General features: G+C 52.6%; 1 protein-coding gene across 21 annotated transcripts in view; it reads left to right on the top strand.

The window, feature by feature from the left end:
* The window catches only part of PLEKHG3 (pleckstrin homology and RhoGEF domain containing G3), a 64,383-nt gene that overhangs the window by 36,724 nt on the left and 11,718 nt on the right, over positions 1 to 15,941 (top strand). For 9 of the 21 annotated variants that reach the window (XM_019733323.2, XM_019733324.2, XM_019733333.2 and 6 more), the window contains exons 2-4: positions 12,812 to 13,198; positions 14,317 to 14,414; positions 15,643 to 15,712. In XM_019733323.2, the coding sequence (XP_019588882.2) occupies positions 12,851 to 13,198; positions 14,317 to 14,414; positions 15,643 to 15,712 (516 nt within the window). In that variant the 5' untranslated portion in view covers positions 12,812 to 12,850. Of the gene's footprint in view, positions 1 to 1,549; positions 1,785 to 7,671; positions 7,795 to 7,893; positions 8,074 to 12,811; positions 13,199 to 14,316; positions 14,415 to 15,642; positions 15,713 to 15,941 lie in introns of those variants that run through there. The other 12 variants (XM_019733320.2, XM_019733316.2, XM_019733317.2 and 9 more) reach the window with 6 other exon arrangements.

Genomic DNA, 15,941 nt, shown 5'->3' with positions numbered 1-15,941 from the left:
CCCACCTGACCAAGTCCCCAGCCTCCAGTCACATTCTCTTAGCTTATTTGTCTACCTTTTTTGGCCTTCTTCCCCACTGGACTGTAAGCTCCATCATAGCAAGGATTTCTCTTATTCATCTCTGTGTCCTCAGCACCTGGCTTATGGTTTATACTGCCAATAAATATGAGTGAGTTTGAGTAATCCTGTTTCAGACAGGAAGTCATCTCAGCCCCAGTTCTGAAGCTTTCGGGCAACAGAGAAGAGGTGAACAGTTTGGCCGTCCATTCCCAAACCTTTTTCTGTACCTCCACCGGGGATGTCTTTTTCTAGCATCATAAAAGCCCGCAAAATGCCATCCATCATCTTGTGTTCTTTAGCCTTCTTCCAGCATGTTTCTACAGCTGCCAAAATCAGTAGTAGGGATCTGAATTCTGGAAGACCTGGAGGATAATGGTACAAAATCCCAGGAAGATCTGGTCCTTTCCTTTATAAGGCTGTAGTTGATTTGAAGACAGGGCACTCACAGAAAACAGGATACTTGCCACTCACTGAGTCCCTGACAGATTAGTGCCTCCACAGGTGGAGAAAAGCAGCCTGTATGCTTGTCCCGGGTTATCTTATACTGTCACATAAGTGGTTTGTGGAGGCATATATGGGTGAGTTATGAATTCCTGGGTGATTCCATTTTGGCCTCTTTCTGAGACTGCCCCACAGTGTAGGAACTTGTTACTACAGTATAGGAGCACAGTGTTACTAGTAAAAGGGCAAAACTATTCTAGGGCATTATTATAAGGGGGCTGCGGGACAGCACTTTTGCATTCCATTTTTGGCTCTGTCTCTTGGGCCACAAGGGAACCGGTGTTGGGGAATGGTGAAAAAGCACGGGAAGCTTGGATTCCAGCAAACCCCGGATTTCCTTCTTATCTCACTGTACAGTCCTGGGTAAGTGAGAAAATAAAAAGCTCTGGATCGTAGGGTTGTAAGGAGATTACATATAAAGAATGTGTTTAGCAAAGCGCCTGGTACACCCTAATAAACCGCTGGTTGATATTATTCCAGTCTGGCATCTTGGGAATCACTTATGCCTCAGTTTCCTGATCTGTAAAACAGGGATAATAATACTTGTTGCTCACCTGCCCCCCTCAGTCCCTGGCTGTTGTTAAGGACCGAAGGGTTAATATCCTCAGGCTTGGAGGGCCTGGGTGGGGGAGGAGCCGCATAAATGGAGTATTGTTGTGCTGGTGAATGATCTGGCTTTGTTCGTGCGTCTTTAGTATTTGACTTCCTGCAGTTAGTGTCCCGTGTTTAATTGCCAGAGATGTTTGCACGTCCTTAGCCGTGTGGCACTCACCTGTCTGGCTGTGTTCTGGGTCCCCATCCAGCAGGGACCTGCTGAATTCGGGTGGGAAGCTGCATTTCCTCTGTAAGGGGCCTCCCAGGAATCAGGAATGATAGAAATGCAGAAAGAATGACCCACACGCGGAACTGGTTCTGAATAGGACATTTATTGGAGAGGTTTTGCAGGAGGCCGGGCACTTTAAGTCCCCAGGCCGTTGGTGGCAGCTCGCTGCTCTGCTTGCCCCAAGCCTGTTAACTGCTCATCTGCCGTTGTGGAAGAATGCGGCCTTCTCCATGCTCAGATGGGAGCCCTTTTGAGAAAAGCACTAGGTACCCAGCTGGGGCCAGGCCAGGGGTGCGAGTGGGGCATGACCACGACTCTCTCAACTCCCTCAACTCCAAGCCTCCGAGTCTTGCCAGACTCCCCTAAGAAACCTGGCCAGCCACAGGCTTTGGGGCAAAAGGTAGGTTTCTCCCTTGGGGGTTCAGAAACTGAGGTCCTCACAGGTGCAGGTATAGGCCAGCTGGTCTTTTTTATCCTGCTTGGCTTCTTTAAGTGGATTTGTCCATCATGGCAGGGTGAGAGCAGAACAGTCCTGTGTTCCTTTTGGAGGTGACTGCAAATGGCTCTGCTTGGGGAGTTGTGGAGGGTCTTCTGATCTCTGAACATTCAGATTTGGGTGGTTAGAGAAGAGGCCATTCCTGGAGGCATCCAGCACGCACAGAGGGTGGTTATTTTTGATAAAACCAAGTAGTGGCAGGTGGAGCACGTGAAAGGAAGTTCTCCCCTACCCTGTCTTGTCCCTGATGGGCACCACCAGCCATGGGCAGTGCCCCCACACTTCCAGTGCTCTGGCGGGGGGGCAGGGGCAAGGAGGTCGGGGGCAGCAGACCTTGACTTGGTGATGTCTTTCAGCCTTGAATCAAAGCCTTGCTTTTCCAGGAGCAGGACACTGCTGCCTGAGCCAAGCTACTACATGGCATGGGTACCCCCTCACCCCAGAATCTGGGCTTTGGTGACAGCTGCCCCTCCTGTCCATTCTGGTCTGTGTAACCTCTCAGCCTGGGGAAAAAGCTCCTCTCCTCCCACCTGGGAACTGGTTGGATGAGTTTCCTGGGCCTCCCTCGTGAGGCCCCTTAGAAGGAAAGGCAGGGACCTGAGGGTGGGGGCGGGGCAGGTGCTGTGGGTTAGAGAGGGGCCCTCCTGGGCTCTGTGAGACAGGGAGCTGTGAGGGGAAGTGCAGGAGGCCCTGCTGTCTGAAGGGCTGGCTGCCTTTGAGAATTAACCTTGTTCTGTGAGTCTGTAAGGTGTGCCTTGGACATTTCTAACTTGTGTTGGTCAGGCGCCAGGCCCAACAAAGGTCAGCGTCCAGCACAGTGAGGGGTGTTCGCTGGAGCTCTTCTCTTGCTGTCCTGTCCGAGGGATGGGGAGGGCCAGGGCATTTGACCAATTGAAACAGTTCACAAAATGGGGCAGCTCACATTTACACACTTCTGGGCCTGGATGCTCATGCTTGGAATTGGAGAGGAAGTTGCGTTTGGGGGAGCCATCCTGCTGGCAGCCTTGCCCCCTAACTCTAACTTGCTTGGGGAGGGAAAGTGAGAATTTAGGGAACGGAAAACCCCTCAGGTGGTAAGATGTACACTGACCCCTCCCCCAGCCCAGTGGGACTTACTGGCCTGAAACTCCAGTGAGAGATTCCCTTGCGCTTAAGCCCTGGTCTCAGTTTTCTAGAGTAGGTGTTCTTGTCCTTTTTTTAGAAGAATTTAATTCACATGTAGCTTGACAGAGTCATGTTTATTTGGGACTTCATTTGTCTCCCCTTCAGAGAAGTTGGAATCAGGTCTCATCTTCTTTCTAGCAGGGGCTCCCTACGTCTCTCTTTCTCCTCCTTGAAGCTCTCTGAATAGCCAGCACTCTCTTGGGTTTCTGGGTTCTTCTTGAGCACTCTGGTTATATGGCTGCGTCCTGCCATAGCCCCACATGGCAGTTTACCTTGTAGAGCCCCGTCTCCACCTGTCTGGGTGGTTGTCTGCAGGCCTGGCTCAGGTGTGTCCTTTCCCACAAAGCCATTGCCGATTCCTTCAGTCTGTCCTCGGCCTGCCTTCCAGCCTCGTGCTGCCAGCTGTCCAGCTCCTTGGGGTGGGGTGGGGGTCTGTGTCCTTTCGGGACTCAACTTTCCCTGGCAGAAGCTCACTCCTCATGCAGGACTCAGCTAACGTGTCACCTCCTTTAAATCTGCCCCGTCCCTTAGGCAGCACTAGCTACTCTTAACAGTTTATGTGTTCCTACTTCTGTACCAGCATTCAAGGCACTGCTTTGTGGATAATCTATTTACGGGGCTTTTTTTCCTTCTAGAATTCAGTTCCTCAAAGACAGGGACAATGTCTTATTTGTTTCAGTATCCCCAGGGCCTAACAGGCATCACGCTCTGAAGTGTTGCTCCAAATGCAGGCAGTCTTGAACTTCCATGCTGCTCACACCACCACGCTGCCTCCTTTTGTTATTGATGCACTTGCCTTGTTCCTCCTGATAGAATATCAGCTCTTGGGAATGGGTTCTGTGTGTGATTTATCTTGGTATCTCCCACAAGGCTGCCACAATGTCTCTGTGCAAAGCAGGTGCTTGAAAATACTTGCCCAGTGAACTCTGAAGCCTATGACTGCGGCGGAAATGTTATATGCAATAGTGTTATCCCAAAAGAGGGCAGGCATTACGTCACAAAGCGCTCCCTGCCTTGCTCCTTAGATCCAGCTCGGTAGGAGCAGAGCTAGGACTGGTTTTGAGCGGTGCTGGCTCGAGACCCTGGGCTCATGCATACACATCTGCTGCTTTCCCCTCTTTGATATTATTCCCTGTGACTTAGAAAATGAGTGAACCCAGGGCTTTTCCCAGGACATTGCATCTTTGTCTTATGTCCTAGCTGTTCACATGTCCACTCTGAAGCTGAGTTTTGTCTTTTCTTTAAAACCCAAGGACCAGTGTCCAGGATGGTTTTTATTGATCACCTATTTGTGCTTTTGCCACCTCACATTACCTGGAAGTCTGTTCTGGCTTAGGCCTGTTGTCCCCCATGGCTCTGTTCCTCTCCAGTTCCTAGCAGTACACGCCACCTGTCCCAGTGGAGCCCTGAGGAGTGTGCCCTGCCTGCTACAGCAAAGGACCCTGACTCAGTTATACTTCATCTTCTGGTTTGACCTTGTGTTGGGTGTGGATAGCAGAGTGTTTTTCCTTTCCAGCTGAAATGCTTTATATCTGTACTTAGAAGAACATGGCCTGAAGTGATGTTGGGATCACAGATGATGGATGGTTGGTAGTGGAGGCTTAGGCCATGTTGGTTTCCCGAGTTTAACATATATCTTTGTTGTTAATTTGAGATGTGGGTCAACATTTTAGGCACAAATCATACAAAACCTCTTGTCTTGTTAGCCTGTGGGACAAATAATAAGTTCTCCATCATCATCATCCTTGCTACCATTTATGGTGGTCTCACTGTGTCAGATGTACAAATTGCTTTACTTGTATCTCAGCCTTGGGGTTGTTACTATTGCTGTGCTCGTTTTGCAAATGAGAAACTTGAAGCTTGGTGAGGTCAAGTGATTTACCCAAGGACAAATCCAACCAGTAGCGTGGAGGAGCTGGGGTTCAAGCTGGGTCTACTTGACTCCAAAAGCTGTGCATCCATTTAGCGCATTTAACCTCTGGGCTCTGTGGACTCACGTGCACACACATGCTTGGGTATTAGCATAGCTCCTCCTCTGCTGAGAACTCAGGGGGACCTAATGGGCCTTTCTGTTCCCACTTGGTCCCCAGGGAGATTCTCCAGTGCCTTTGAACCTGATGCAGTAGTCATTGTAACTCCTGTTTCCTCCTACCGCCACCCCAGCCTAGAGCAGCCCCTACAGTGGAGGCAACAAGATAGCTAAGTGGCAGGTCTGGGTCCCTGAATTTTGCTGATAAGGAGAGGTGGTCCTGTGAGCCTTTTTGACCGAGAAAAGAGAGAGGTGAGGTCTCTGGGAACATTGAATCTGTCTGAGACATCTAGCACCTTCTTTTGTCTGCTCCATCTTCTGGGGACATTGTGTCTTTTCCCTGCTTAATGACAAGTAGTGCTGGGAGCCAAGTTGACCTATCCTGGCTGTGAGCAATAGCAATTTCTAATCAACAGTAATCGTTCTCATTTGCATTTAGTATGTGTCCATGTAAAACCTTCTGCTGGACTGTTTTTTTCTGGCATATTTGTAGAGGGAACTTACTGTAGTTCCTTATCTGAGCTCCAAAGTGGTCCATTGGCCACTTTCCCTCTCCTCCCAGTTTTTTATGGCTGGTCACTTAATATGTGGCATGGCAGGGAACTGTTCCCCTGTTCTAGGCCTTCGTCTGGGGCCAAGTAGGATGGCACTGGTGGGGTGAATGAGCAGTCACCACTCTTGGGTGCCTCTTGGCTGGTTGGAAACTTGCTGGCAGTGACTAATGTGGAAACCCACTGGTCTCGGAGGCACTGGCTGTGGTCTTGACTTCTGCCCCCGTTTAGTTTTCACCTGATGAGGGAGTGGTGAGAGGTGCTCCAGGCACAGTGCTGCAGTCCTTCCGCAGGCATTTACTGAGCACCTAGTGTGTGTATTGCCCTCTGAGGTTGAAGGAAGAGTATGGGAGAGAAGGCCCACTGAGTTTTACTGTTTAGTCTAGGAGAAAAGCTTGCACATACGAACCCCTAAGGCCAAGTGTTTTCAGAGCTACTCAGGGCCATTAGAATTTAAATAATTAATTAGAATTTAAAGAAGTGTTTAGTATTAGTGTCTTCCAGCTGCTGTAACAAGCTCCACAAACTCAGTGGCTCAAAACAATATACATTTCTGATGTCACAGTTCTGGCCGTCAGAAGTTAGCCTGAGTCCCCAGGGCTGTGTTCTTTTGGAGGCCCCAGGGGAAATTTGTTTTCTTGTCTTTCCCTGCTGCCTACGGCTGCTTAGCTCCTCTGACTCGTGGTCCCTTTCCTCCATCTGCAGAGCCAGCAGTGTAGCATCTTCCAGTCTTTCTCTCTGCCCCTCTCCTTTTGTTGTCACATCAACTTCTGATTCCTGCTGCCTCCCTTTTGTAAGGACCCTTGTGATTATATCGGGCCCACCCAGATAATCGAGGTTAATCTCCCCAGCTCACGTTCCTTAACTTGAGCACATCTTCAGAGTCTCTTTTGCCACAGAAGCTAACACATACCCAGGGTTTGCGATACGATTTTCTTGGGCAAGGGGGGGACATTCAGTCCACAGTAGTGTGTGTAGTGTGTGCGTTGAAGGGGTTGGAAATGGTTGGGGAGGCCTTTCTGCAGGAGAATTTGTGTAGGGAGAGAGGGCCCGGGACATAGTCCAGGTTTGAGGAACGACACGAGCATATGTTGGGGTTGTGGGCCAGTGGGAACAGTGAGGGGGCAAGTGGTCTTCCCATTGAAACAAGATGCCAGGGGCTTTCCTCCCCTTCCAAGGCCAGGTGCAGGGAGTTTTCTGGACTTCGGTTTTTAGGCTCAGACTGCCTCCCAGAATTCAGGTGAGAGGGTTCTATTGGCAAACAAATCCTTTTCCATCCCAGCAGCTGTAGTCCTGCTTCGGAAACCGGCCACACTTGGTGTCCCCCCTGCTGTTCTTGGGTGGGGGGGTGGGGAATGACTTCCCGAGGGAAAATGAATTTGAGCCAGCTGGCCTGGGTTTGTGTGGCCCAGAAACCCTGGTCACACTGTTCACACAGACTCTGTGAGTCACGTTGCTCACATGGAGCACACTCACTCCCTGGGGAGCCTTCCGTTGTCCCTTCTTAGGGTGCTTAGTCCCTCCCCCAAGTCTCTGGGGAGGGAAGGGAGGGGCCAGAGTGAGGAAACTGCTTGGGGAAAGGGCCAAAGAGCCAGACCGCTCAGGGATCCTCCTGGGGAAAGCCTGGGCTTGTGAAAGGTGCCCTCCTGTTGGTGTGACCTCAGCTCTGTGACCCCCTGCTGGCCAGGGAGTGCTCACGGAGAGAAGGGCCTGAGGGGAGCAGTGGGAGCGCAAGGGCCAGAGCCGGGCTTCTGCTGGGGGCAGGGTTGGGAAACAGCCTGGCGTGGGGCGGTGCTGAGCTGTGGCAAGAACACAGCTGAGTGGTTCAGGATTTCAGTGGAGGTTCACCTTGCTCCTGCCCTGGAAAAGGCGGAAAAGTTGTGGATTTTCTCTGTCACTTCCTGCTGGTACCCTCCTGACAGTGGAGTTGGGAGATTGTTCTGGGGAAGGTCAAAGGCCATCTGGCTGCCCTGGTTTGGAGAGCCTTTGGAATGTCTGGGAGGTGTTTGCAGGTGAAAGATAAAAGAAGGCAGTCTGGAGTACCTGAAGAAGTACTTGGCCTGCGGCAGGTGCCTTGTGAACGTCTCCTCTTTCCTCCACTTGGGCTGATGGACTTTGGAGCAGTTGCCTTTGAAGGAACCCCCTGACTCCTGTCCTGCCCGCCTCTAAAGTAGGTGTGGTGTGTCGGCTTCCACTTCTTGGGTGTGGGGTGACAGGATGACGTCAGCCTCCTCCGCACCTGGACCCAGCCTCCCTGAACTGAGATGTTTTCTGGGGAGCCTCCAGAGTGCTGGCCCACATAGAGGGGGTCACCAACAAGTGGCCCTTCTCCCCTCCCACCTTCTCAGCCCACTGGTTGGGGAGGGAGGGCCAGTAGGGAATGTTGCTGAGTCCTGGGGATTCCCCAGGACCAGAGAAGCAGAGATTCTCCATCTTCAGAAGGTTCCAGGTGAGTGCCCCTGGGAGACTATTTTTTCTGAAGTTGGTTGGAAGCCATGTCCTGTTCCCTCAGTGACAAGAGGCCGAGGACAGAATGTGGGGGTGGGGGCTATTATGGGTTTTGGGTGGTGTCACTTTCTTGTTGGAGGCAGTGGTGCGGGTCAGATTGGGGGCATGCCCCGAGGCACCACTCTCCTCTGGGGAGAAGGATGGGGACGTAGCCCATCATCTGTGCTGGGAATCCTAGGGGCCTGCGGAAGCCTGCCTGCCTCCCTTCCTCGGGATATTCAGGGAAGGTCCTTGGGAGGTGGGGCCAATAACCTCCACAAGTGTGGGTGGAGTAACGGTGGGGTTATGTTTAGAGAAAGTTTAAAAAAACAAACAAACTGATTTCCCTTCCTCTCCTGCCCCCTGGACCCTTAAAGGTGTGTGTCTGAGTAGTTTCTTGGGCCCATCAAAGGAAAAGATCTGGAACCTCGTCAAAGAGGGCTTCACAGGCTTGGGATTTGAGATAGAGAGTTTTCGGGAAGAATGATTTACTGATTGATTAACTGGATTGATTCATGTTGAGAGAGGGGAGAGGGCACAGCTGGGGGACACTTAAGGGAACTAGAGACCTGGTGTCACAGGATGGGGTGGGCATGGGATCTGGCTGGAGGGTTCGGCTTCTGCCTCCCTGTCAGCTCTTTCTCTAGGCTTCCACTTCCCCAGCGCCGTGTTGTCCAAGATGACTTTGACGACCTGAGTTCTAATCTTGGCCTGGGGGTGGATCTTACAATTTGGGGCAGTGCTCAGTGGGGAGGAAGGAAAGGTTGGCTCTGCCCCGGGGCATGTGGGCAGCTAGCTATTAGGTTGGTGCAAAAGTAATTGCGGTTTAAAAGGTGAAAAATAATTGACAAGAACCGTAATTACTTTTGCACCAACCTAATTCTTTAGCTGTCTCTGTGAGAGTCTGAACTGCACACCGTCATGGTCGGGAGCAGGCTTTTAGGACCAGGAGGCACTCACCCTGAGTGTGGTGTCTCTTTTCTGTCATCGTCAAATGGTGTCTACTCAGTCCCCACCTGCACTGTGCCTTCTGTGCTCTCACTGCCCCGTCTGCTCCTCGTCCCTCCCTGCCTGGGTCTCTACATTCTTTCCCAGTCTTCCTGCCGGGGAGAGAAAACCTTGTGATCCCGCATCTCCTGCTCACGGCTCTGCATTGCCCATCATCTGAGGAATTACAGACTGACCTCATGCTCGACCCCTTCTCCATGACCTGTGATCCTTTGACCTGGAATCTGTATTTTTACCATGTTGTTCTAACCAGGAGGGTAAAAGGCCAGAAGTCACATGGTAGCAGGTCTAGAAATAGCCTGAAGGAATCTTAACACTCAGCCTTTTACCTCCATGGGCCTTTGTGGGGCAAATGAAGTGTCACATTAAAAACTCTGATCTTTTAATTTTAAGTCTTAGTATGTCCCTAGGGCTTATGCTGAGGCAAAGCCCTGGCACCCAGGGCTGTGACTAATCCTTTGCCTGTGTCCCTGGCTGGTGTGAAATCTGTTAGGGAGGCAGGGGCAGGGAGCATAAGCACTAGAGCCTGAGTTCAAATCCAGGCTCTACCACATGCTACTCTTGTGACCTCCATTTCTGCATCTGTAAAATGGGCACAATAATAGTATCTACCTCAGAGTTGTTTTGAGATATAAGTGGCTTGCTATGTCTATAGCACTTAGAACATTTTAGCTGTTAGGGTTAGTTTTAGCCCCAGATTTTGGCAGGGGCACTACTTTGAAAATGTAGCTTGGTTTGCAGGCAGATGGCTATGTTCAATCGGAGATCATTTCTCCAAGTAGAAAAGATGCTTTAGCTTCTGCGTGTGAAGTGTGCTTATGTTGCCATGGGGTCCCCGAAGAGTGACCTCAGAAGGTACCCTTTAGAGATAAATCTTCCGGAGACAGTATGTATGGGGTGGCATGGGCTGTGACTAATCCTTTATTTTAAGGCTATGGCCTGGCCGGCTGTGAAATCCATTTGGGACCTGGGACCTTTTCCATTTAGCATCCTCTGGCTGACTGACCCCAGGGCTGATCTGGGAAAGGTCTTAGGCCGTACATCCCCTGCCCCATGGTTCCAGCTGGGACCGACAGGTGCAGGGTCCCTAGCTTTGCAATATGCTTTGAAGGCCACCAGAGTCCCACAGGGCTGGGGGTTAAGGCCTGGGGTGGAGTACCGGTCTTTGTCTTTCTTGGTGCTGAAATGACATGGTGGAACCCTGCCAGCTGGTTCTCTAGAAAGGCCTAGCTGGTTCATTTTAAAGGCTCTTGAGGAGGGAGGACAAAGCAGTAATGATGCATTTCCCAAGGGGCTCTCCTCTAGATGCTCAGTTTCCCCAAGATGAATGTTAATTAATCCTCCTTTTGTTGCATCTGACTGGAGGGAATGCAGGACTGGCCCTAGTGCTGCCACTGTGTCCTCATCTGCAAACAGGGAGGGGCTCACATAGTGCACCTCAGGGGTGACCCCCCCCCCCCCACACACACACCTGAGACACAAAGTGACGAAGCACTGAGAGGGTCCTTGCTGGGCTAGTGTGGATGGTAAATAGGTCTGTGCTCCTGACTTATCTCAGTAGAAGCACCAGTTTGTTCACCATCATTATTCATTTGCCATATCACTCATGGCCTCGGCCCTTAAGCCACTTACAGTCTAGGGTAGGGTAAGGGGTCTCAAACTAGTCAGTCTCACCAGTGAGTGCTAGAGTAGGCGTTACCCTGTGGTTCTCTAATTATGCAGAAGGTGCCTCAGGTTTGGTTTCTGGGAGGTTTCTAGAGGGAGGTTTGGCTTCTATTCTGAGACCTGAGGGTTGGGGATAAGCCAGACAGGTTGGGTGGTATGGCATGAGATAGATGGAGAGGAAATAATGTCCAGGCAGAGAAAACATTTGCAGAAGCCAGAGGCTGGGCACAGGTCTGGGTGCTGGTTTCAGGTTGGGGCAGAGGCACAGAAAACCAGGGGGCAAATTCACAGTTACTAGAGTCATGGCACCTTCTAGATCCTTCTCCTCATAGCTCTCTGTGGTCTGGTAGCTTTTGAGCCCTAAAACTAGGGATGGAAGGCTTTGGGTCAGTGGAGCTGGAGACATGCTCTGGAACTTTTTTCCGTGGAAACAGCAATCAAATGTATATTCTGGGAAGTGGTGTTGGTGAGCCCTGGTCCTTGGGGTTGGGGGTGCAGAGTGCCCCTGTCCTTCTCAAAGGCTACAGCCCCTCCCCTGACTTGCGGCTCCAAGAGGGCCTACAGGTGAGCTCCACCATCTGTTCAGGAAATGAAGTCCACCTGAGGCTGTGTTTGCCTCACCTGGGAGCAGCTTCCTGTTTGCTGTGCTGCCCTGACTGAGCCATGATGGGAGAAGCTTAGGGAGACTCACTGGTGGCTCAGCCCTGGGGAATTTCCTGTGCCCTAGGAGCCACGGTGAGTCACGGGCAGGGGCTAATGTGGCCTCAGCCTTTGTACCATCTCTTCTGCCTGCCCCGTCAGTATCCATGAGGTTTCATGGTTTGTGGTGCAGCCACTGGCAGGCACCCCAGAGATTTTGCAATCTCAGGAATAATATTACTCTCTGGCATGTGCGTCCTCTTAGATTATAAGAGCCAGATCTTTGCTATTCTTGTCTGGTGTCCCCAGCACAGGACCTGACAGGTGAGTAGTTGTGCTTTTTATTTTTTTATTTTTTTATTGGGGAAGGGAACAGGATTTTATTGGGGAACAGTGTGTACTTCCAGGACTTTTCCAAGTCAAGTTGTCCTTTCAGTCTTAGTTGTGGAGGGCGCAGCTCAGCTCCAGGTCCAATTGCCATTGTTAGTTGCAGGGGGCTCAGCCCACCATCCCTTGCGGGAGTCGAACCGGCAACCTTGTGGTTGGGAAGACACGCTCCAACCAACTGAGCCATCTGGCCACCCGGGAGCTGAGCGACAGCTCATTGACTTCATTCTAGTTGCGGAGGGCGCAGCTCGCTGGCCCATGTGGGAATCAAATGGCAGCCCCATTGCCCAGAGCTTGCGCTCTAACTGAGCCACCCGTCCAGCCCAGCACTTGTGCTTTTTGACAACTACCATTATCATCACTGTTTTGATGGTTTGTGGAGCCCTTGCCCTGTGCCAGGCACCAACCTCAGAGCTGTGCGTACAGCAGGTCGCTGCGTCCTGGGAGGACACAGCTCTGGGGCAGATGCTGCGCAGCTGAGGCTCTGAGAGGCCAGTGACTTGGGATTCCATCAGAAGGCACCCCGACTTGGGCTCCGACAGAGATGCCCTCTTTGCTTTTCTGAGGCCTCAGGTTTCTGAGCCCTTATTGCCCCGGATGTGGTCCACCTCTCTTCCACCCTGGGAAAGATGAAGGTGGAGCTTTTGAACGCAGGAAGGACGGTTACTTGGGCATCCTTGTAGGTGCTCCTAGGGTCTGAGGGAAGGGACTTCGTGGGCATTCAGAGTTGTTTCTTTAAAATGGTGGTAACATACACATAAGATAAAATTGACGTTTTAACCAGTCTTAAGTGTATGATTCAGTGGCATTAATTCCATTCACATTGTTGTGCATTTGTCACTACCAGTCTATCCGCAGAACTTTTATTATCTTGTAAAACTGAAACTACACACATTAAACAGTAACTCCCCATGCTCCTCCCCCACCTTGCCTCTGGCTGCCACCCTTTTACTTTCTCTTTCTGTGAGGACTCAGTTTGACCCTTTGTCGCTCCTGTCCAGAATCTCGCCGGAGTGCTCCCGCCAGGCAGCGATGCCAGGATGCCCGTCTCTGCCTCCCTCCGCCAGGACGGCAGCCAGGAGCGGCCGGTGAGCCTGACCTCCACCGCGTCCTCGTCGGGCTCGTCCCGGGACAGCCGAGGTGCCATGGAGGAGCCCAGTGGCCCCGAGGCCTTAGCTGAAAATGGGGAAGCAGGCTCCTCGCGCGGCCGGCATCCCCCCAACAACAGCAACTCCAGCAGCTGGCTGAACAAGAAGGGACCCTTATCCCCATTCAACAGCCGGGCGGCAGCGGCGCCTGCGCACAAGCTCAGTTACCTGGGCCGCGTGGTGCGGGAAATCGTGGAAACCGAGCGCATGTACGTGCAGGATCTGCGCAGCATCGTGGAGGTGAGTGAGGCCCGTGGCGCTTCAGAGCTGAGGCCTGGAGGGCGTCTGCTCATGTCCTCGCTGGGCTGGCCTGGCCCTGGTGGCCCATTTCTCTCGCGTAAACCTACTTCCACATGGGAAGGGCAGTTCTCCATGGCACCTTTATTTCAGAAGGTGTGCTTCCCATGGAGTAGTGGGGACGCCTCCCGGCCCCCGTCCTGGGGAAGCCGCAGGCTGCTCACAGTACCGGATGACTCTGGGTCAGATCGTTCTCTCAGGCCGGCGGAACTGCCCGCACATTCCTGGGGAGTAGGCCCCTTGCCAAGGGGGGCGGGAGGGCTCCTGTGCTCAGGGGAGACTGAAGGAGGTGAAGAAACTGGACCCTGACAGTCTGTTCCCAGATCCTTGCTCTGTTTCCTAGCTGTGGGGTCTCGGGCAGGTGAGTAACTCCCTGAACCTCAGGTGCCTCATTGTAAAGTGAAGGTGTACCTGCCTAGAAGGGCCATGGAGGCGAAGCCTGTCCCACTGTGCAGGGTTCACAGGAGAAGGTGGCTGTGTGGGTGTCACTGAGGAAGCTGCCCGATGCAGAGGGAGGTGTATTGTTTTCCAGGGCGGCTGTAACAAATACCACAAACTGGGGGGCTTAAGATGCAGAAATGTAGTCTGTCTTGGTGTAGGAGGCCAAGATGTTGGCAGGGTTGGTTCCTTCTGGAGGCTCTGAGGGAGAATGTGTTCCAAGCCTCTCTCCCAGCTTCTGGTGGCTCCCGGCCATCCTCGGTATTCCTTGGCCTGGAGCTGCATCACCCCCTCTCTGCCTCCATCTTCCCATGGCCTTCTCTGTGTCTCTCTGTGACCTCTTCTCTAATAAGAACACCAGTCATTGGATTTAGAGCCCACCCTAAATCCAGTATGGTGTCATCTCGAGATCCTAAACTAGGTACATCTGCAAAGACCCATTTCCAAATCAGGTCACATTCTGAGGTGTCAAGTGCATATTATTTTGGGGGAGCTATCCAACCCAGTATGGTAGGTGATGTCTGTGAAATCGCAGCTGTAAAATGCAGTACCGAAATGAGGTGTGGCTGGGGGGACAGGATCGTGCCAGGAGGGGCTGGGCTCTGACGCCTGTCTCCGTGCAGGATTACCTCTTGAAGATCATTGACACACCTGGGCTGCTGAAGCCAGAACAAGTCAGCGCTCTCTTTGGGAACATAGAAAACATCTACGCACTGAACAGGTATGGAGTGGGCCTGGCATGCACCATGTTCCACCTGTGAGCCCCATCTCGGGGCCTAGGGAGGAACCCTGGGGGTCTTTGGCCTCGTGGACGAGGACTTTTGGGCCCAAGCTGGATCTCTGAGGGTGGGGAAGGGTGGTCCATCCCTGTACAAAGGTATGGTTAGCTCCCTGAAGGAGAGAAGACGTGTGGGACCATGTGCTCTGGGGCCGATGTGCTTCCTGACAGGCAGGGAGCTCATCTGAGGCCATGTGCATGTTGGGTCCAGCCTGGGCCAGCACTGCCACCCCCCGGCTCCCAGGGAACTGCTGGACCCTTGCACACGATGCTCTTCCCTCTGTCCCTTTATGGCCCCTTTGTCCCTCTCATCTTTGTCCCCCACTTGCACATCTCTTAATTTCTTGTCTATCTCCCTGCTGACCTCATGGAAGTCAGGGCTCCTAGAGGAGATCTGACCTGTTAGGAGAATGCACAGGCCAGGCCCGATGGGCGGGGGGAAGCTAAGCAAGGCCTGGCGAGGCGCTGCTTCAGGGCGGAGGGGCTCCTTGCGGATCTGGCGTGTGCCACTTGGGCCTGATCAGGGAAAGGGCACTGATCAGGAGGAGCAGAGCTTGGGGTAGTGCGGATAGTTCCGGAGGAACCTTACCCCAGACTCCTTAAGATGGGCAGAGGGACTTCCTGCTGTGCGAGCTGGAGAAGTCTAGGAGGGAGAGCTGGACTGGGTGGTGGGAGGTTGGGAAAAGAGAGGGAGCTGAGGGGGAGGAAGCAAGGGGAGCACCATTTCTAGGGTGTCCTGTAGCACCCCATTAAGAACAAGCGGTGCTGGGACTCTGTCTTTCCTTTTCCCACATCCTTCTGAACTGGGGCCTTGGTTCTTTTTCAAGTCCCCTCTCTTTCTTCTTCCTCCTTTAATCTCTGCATTTGTGTTTCACTCCTTCTGCCTGCAGAGGAGCTGTATCCCCTCCCGAGGTGGGTACTGGTGTCCCCTCCCTCTCTTGCTTGCTGAGCACGTGGGTCTCCTTTCCCCATCTTTGCAGTGGTGCTGGATGCTTTCTGTGGTTGCTGCCCTAGGCAGGGCTCGCTTTGAGGGTAGAAGCCCCGACTCTTTGGCATGACACCAGGGCTGATTGTGTATCTGGGCACGAGGAGGTGGGCGGGGGCATGGTGTGTGGGTAGCTGTGGAGGCTGCCAGCGGTCCCAGGTCTGATCACCACTCTCCCTCACCCAGCCAGCTACTCAGAGACCTGGATAGCTGCAATAGTGACCCTGTGGCTGTGGCCAGCTGCTTTGTGGAAAGGGTAAGAAGGGCGAGGTCCTTGCCTGGTCCAGCTCTGCTGGGGGCTCAGTGGGATAGGAACTCCCACCTTCAGGGGACACCTGAGCCCTGGGGGCTCCTTTCCAGGGGAAGTGCTGGGTACCCTGTCGGGAATGGGAAGGGTATTCTGGGGTAGAGCCAGGGGGTGCTGGGTAGATGGCATGTCCTAGACAGATGGATACAAAGATGGATCTGCAGACACGGGGAAATGG

Source organism: Rhinolophus sinicus, linkage group LG03, assembly GCF_036562045.2.
Source record: "Rhinolophus sinicus isolate RSC01 linkage group LG03, ASM3656204v1, whole genome shotgun sequence".
Taxonomy (NCBI): Eukaryota; Metazoa; Chordata; class Mammalia; order Chiroptera; family Rhinolophidae; genus Rhinolophus; species Rhinolophus sinicus.
This window is presented reverse-complemented; position numbering and strand designations above follow the sequence as displayed.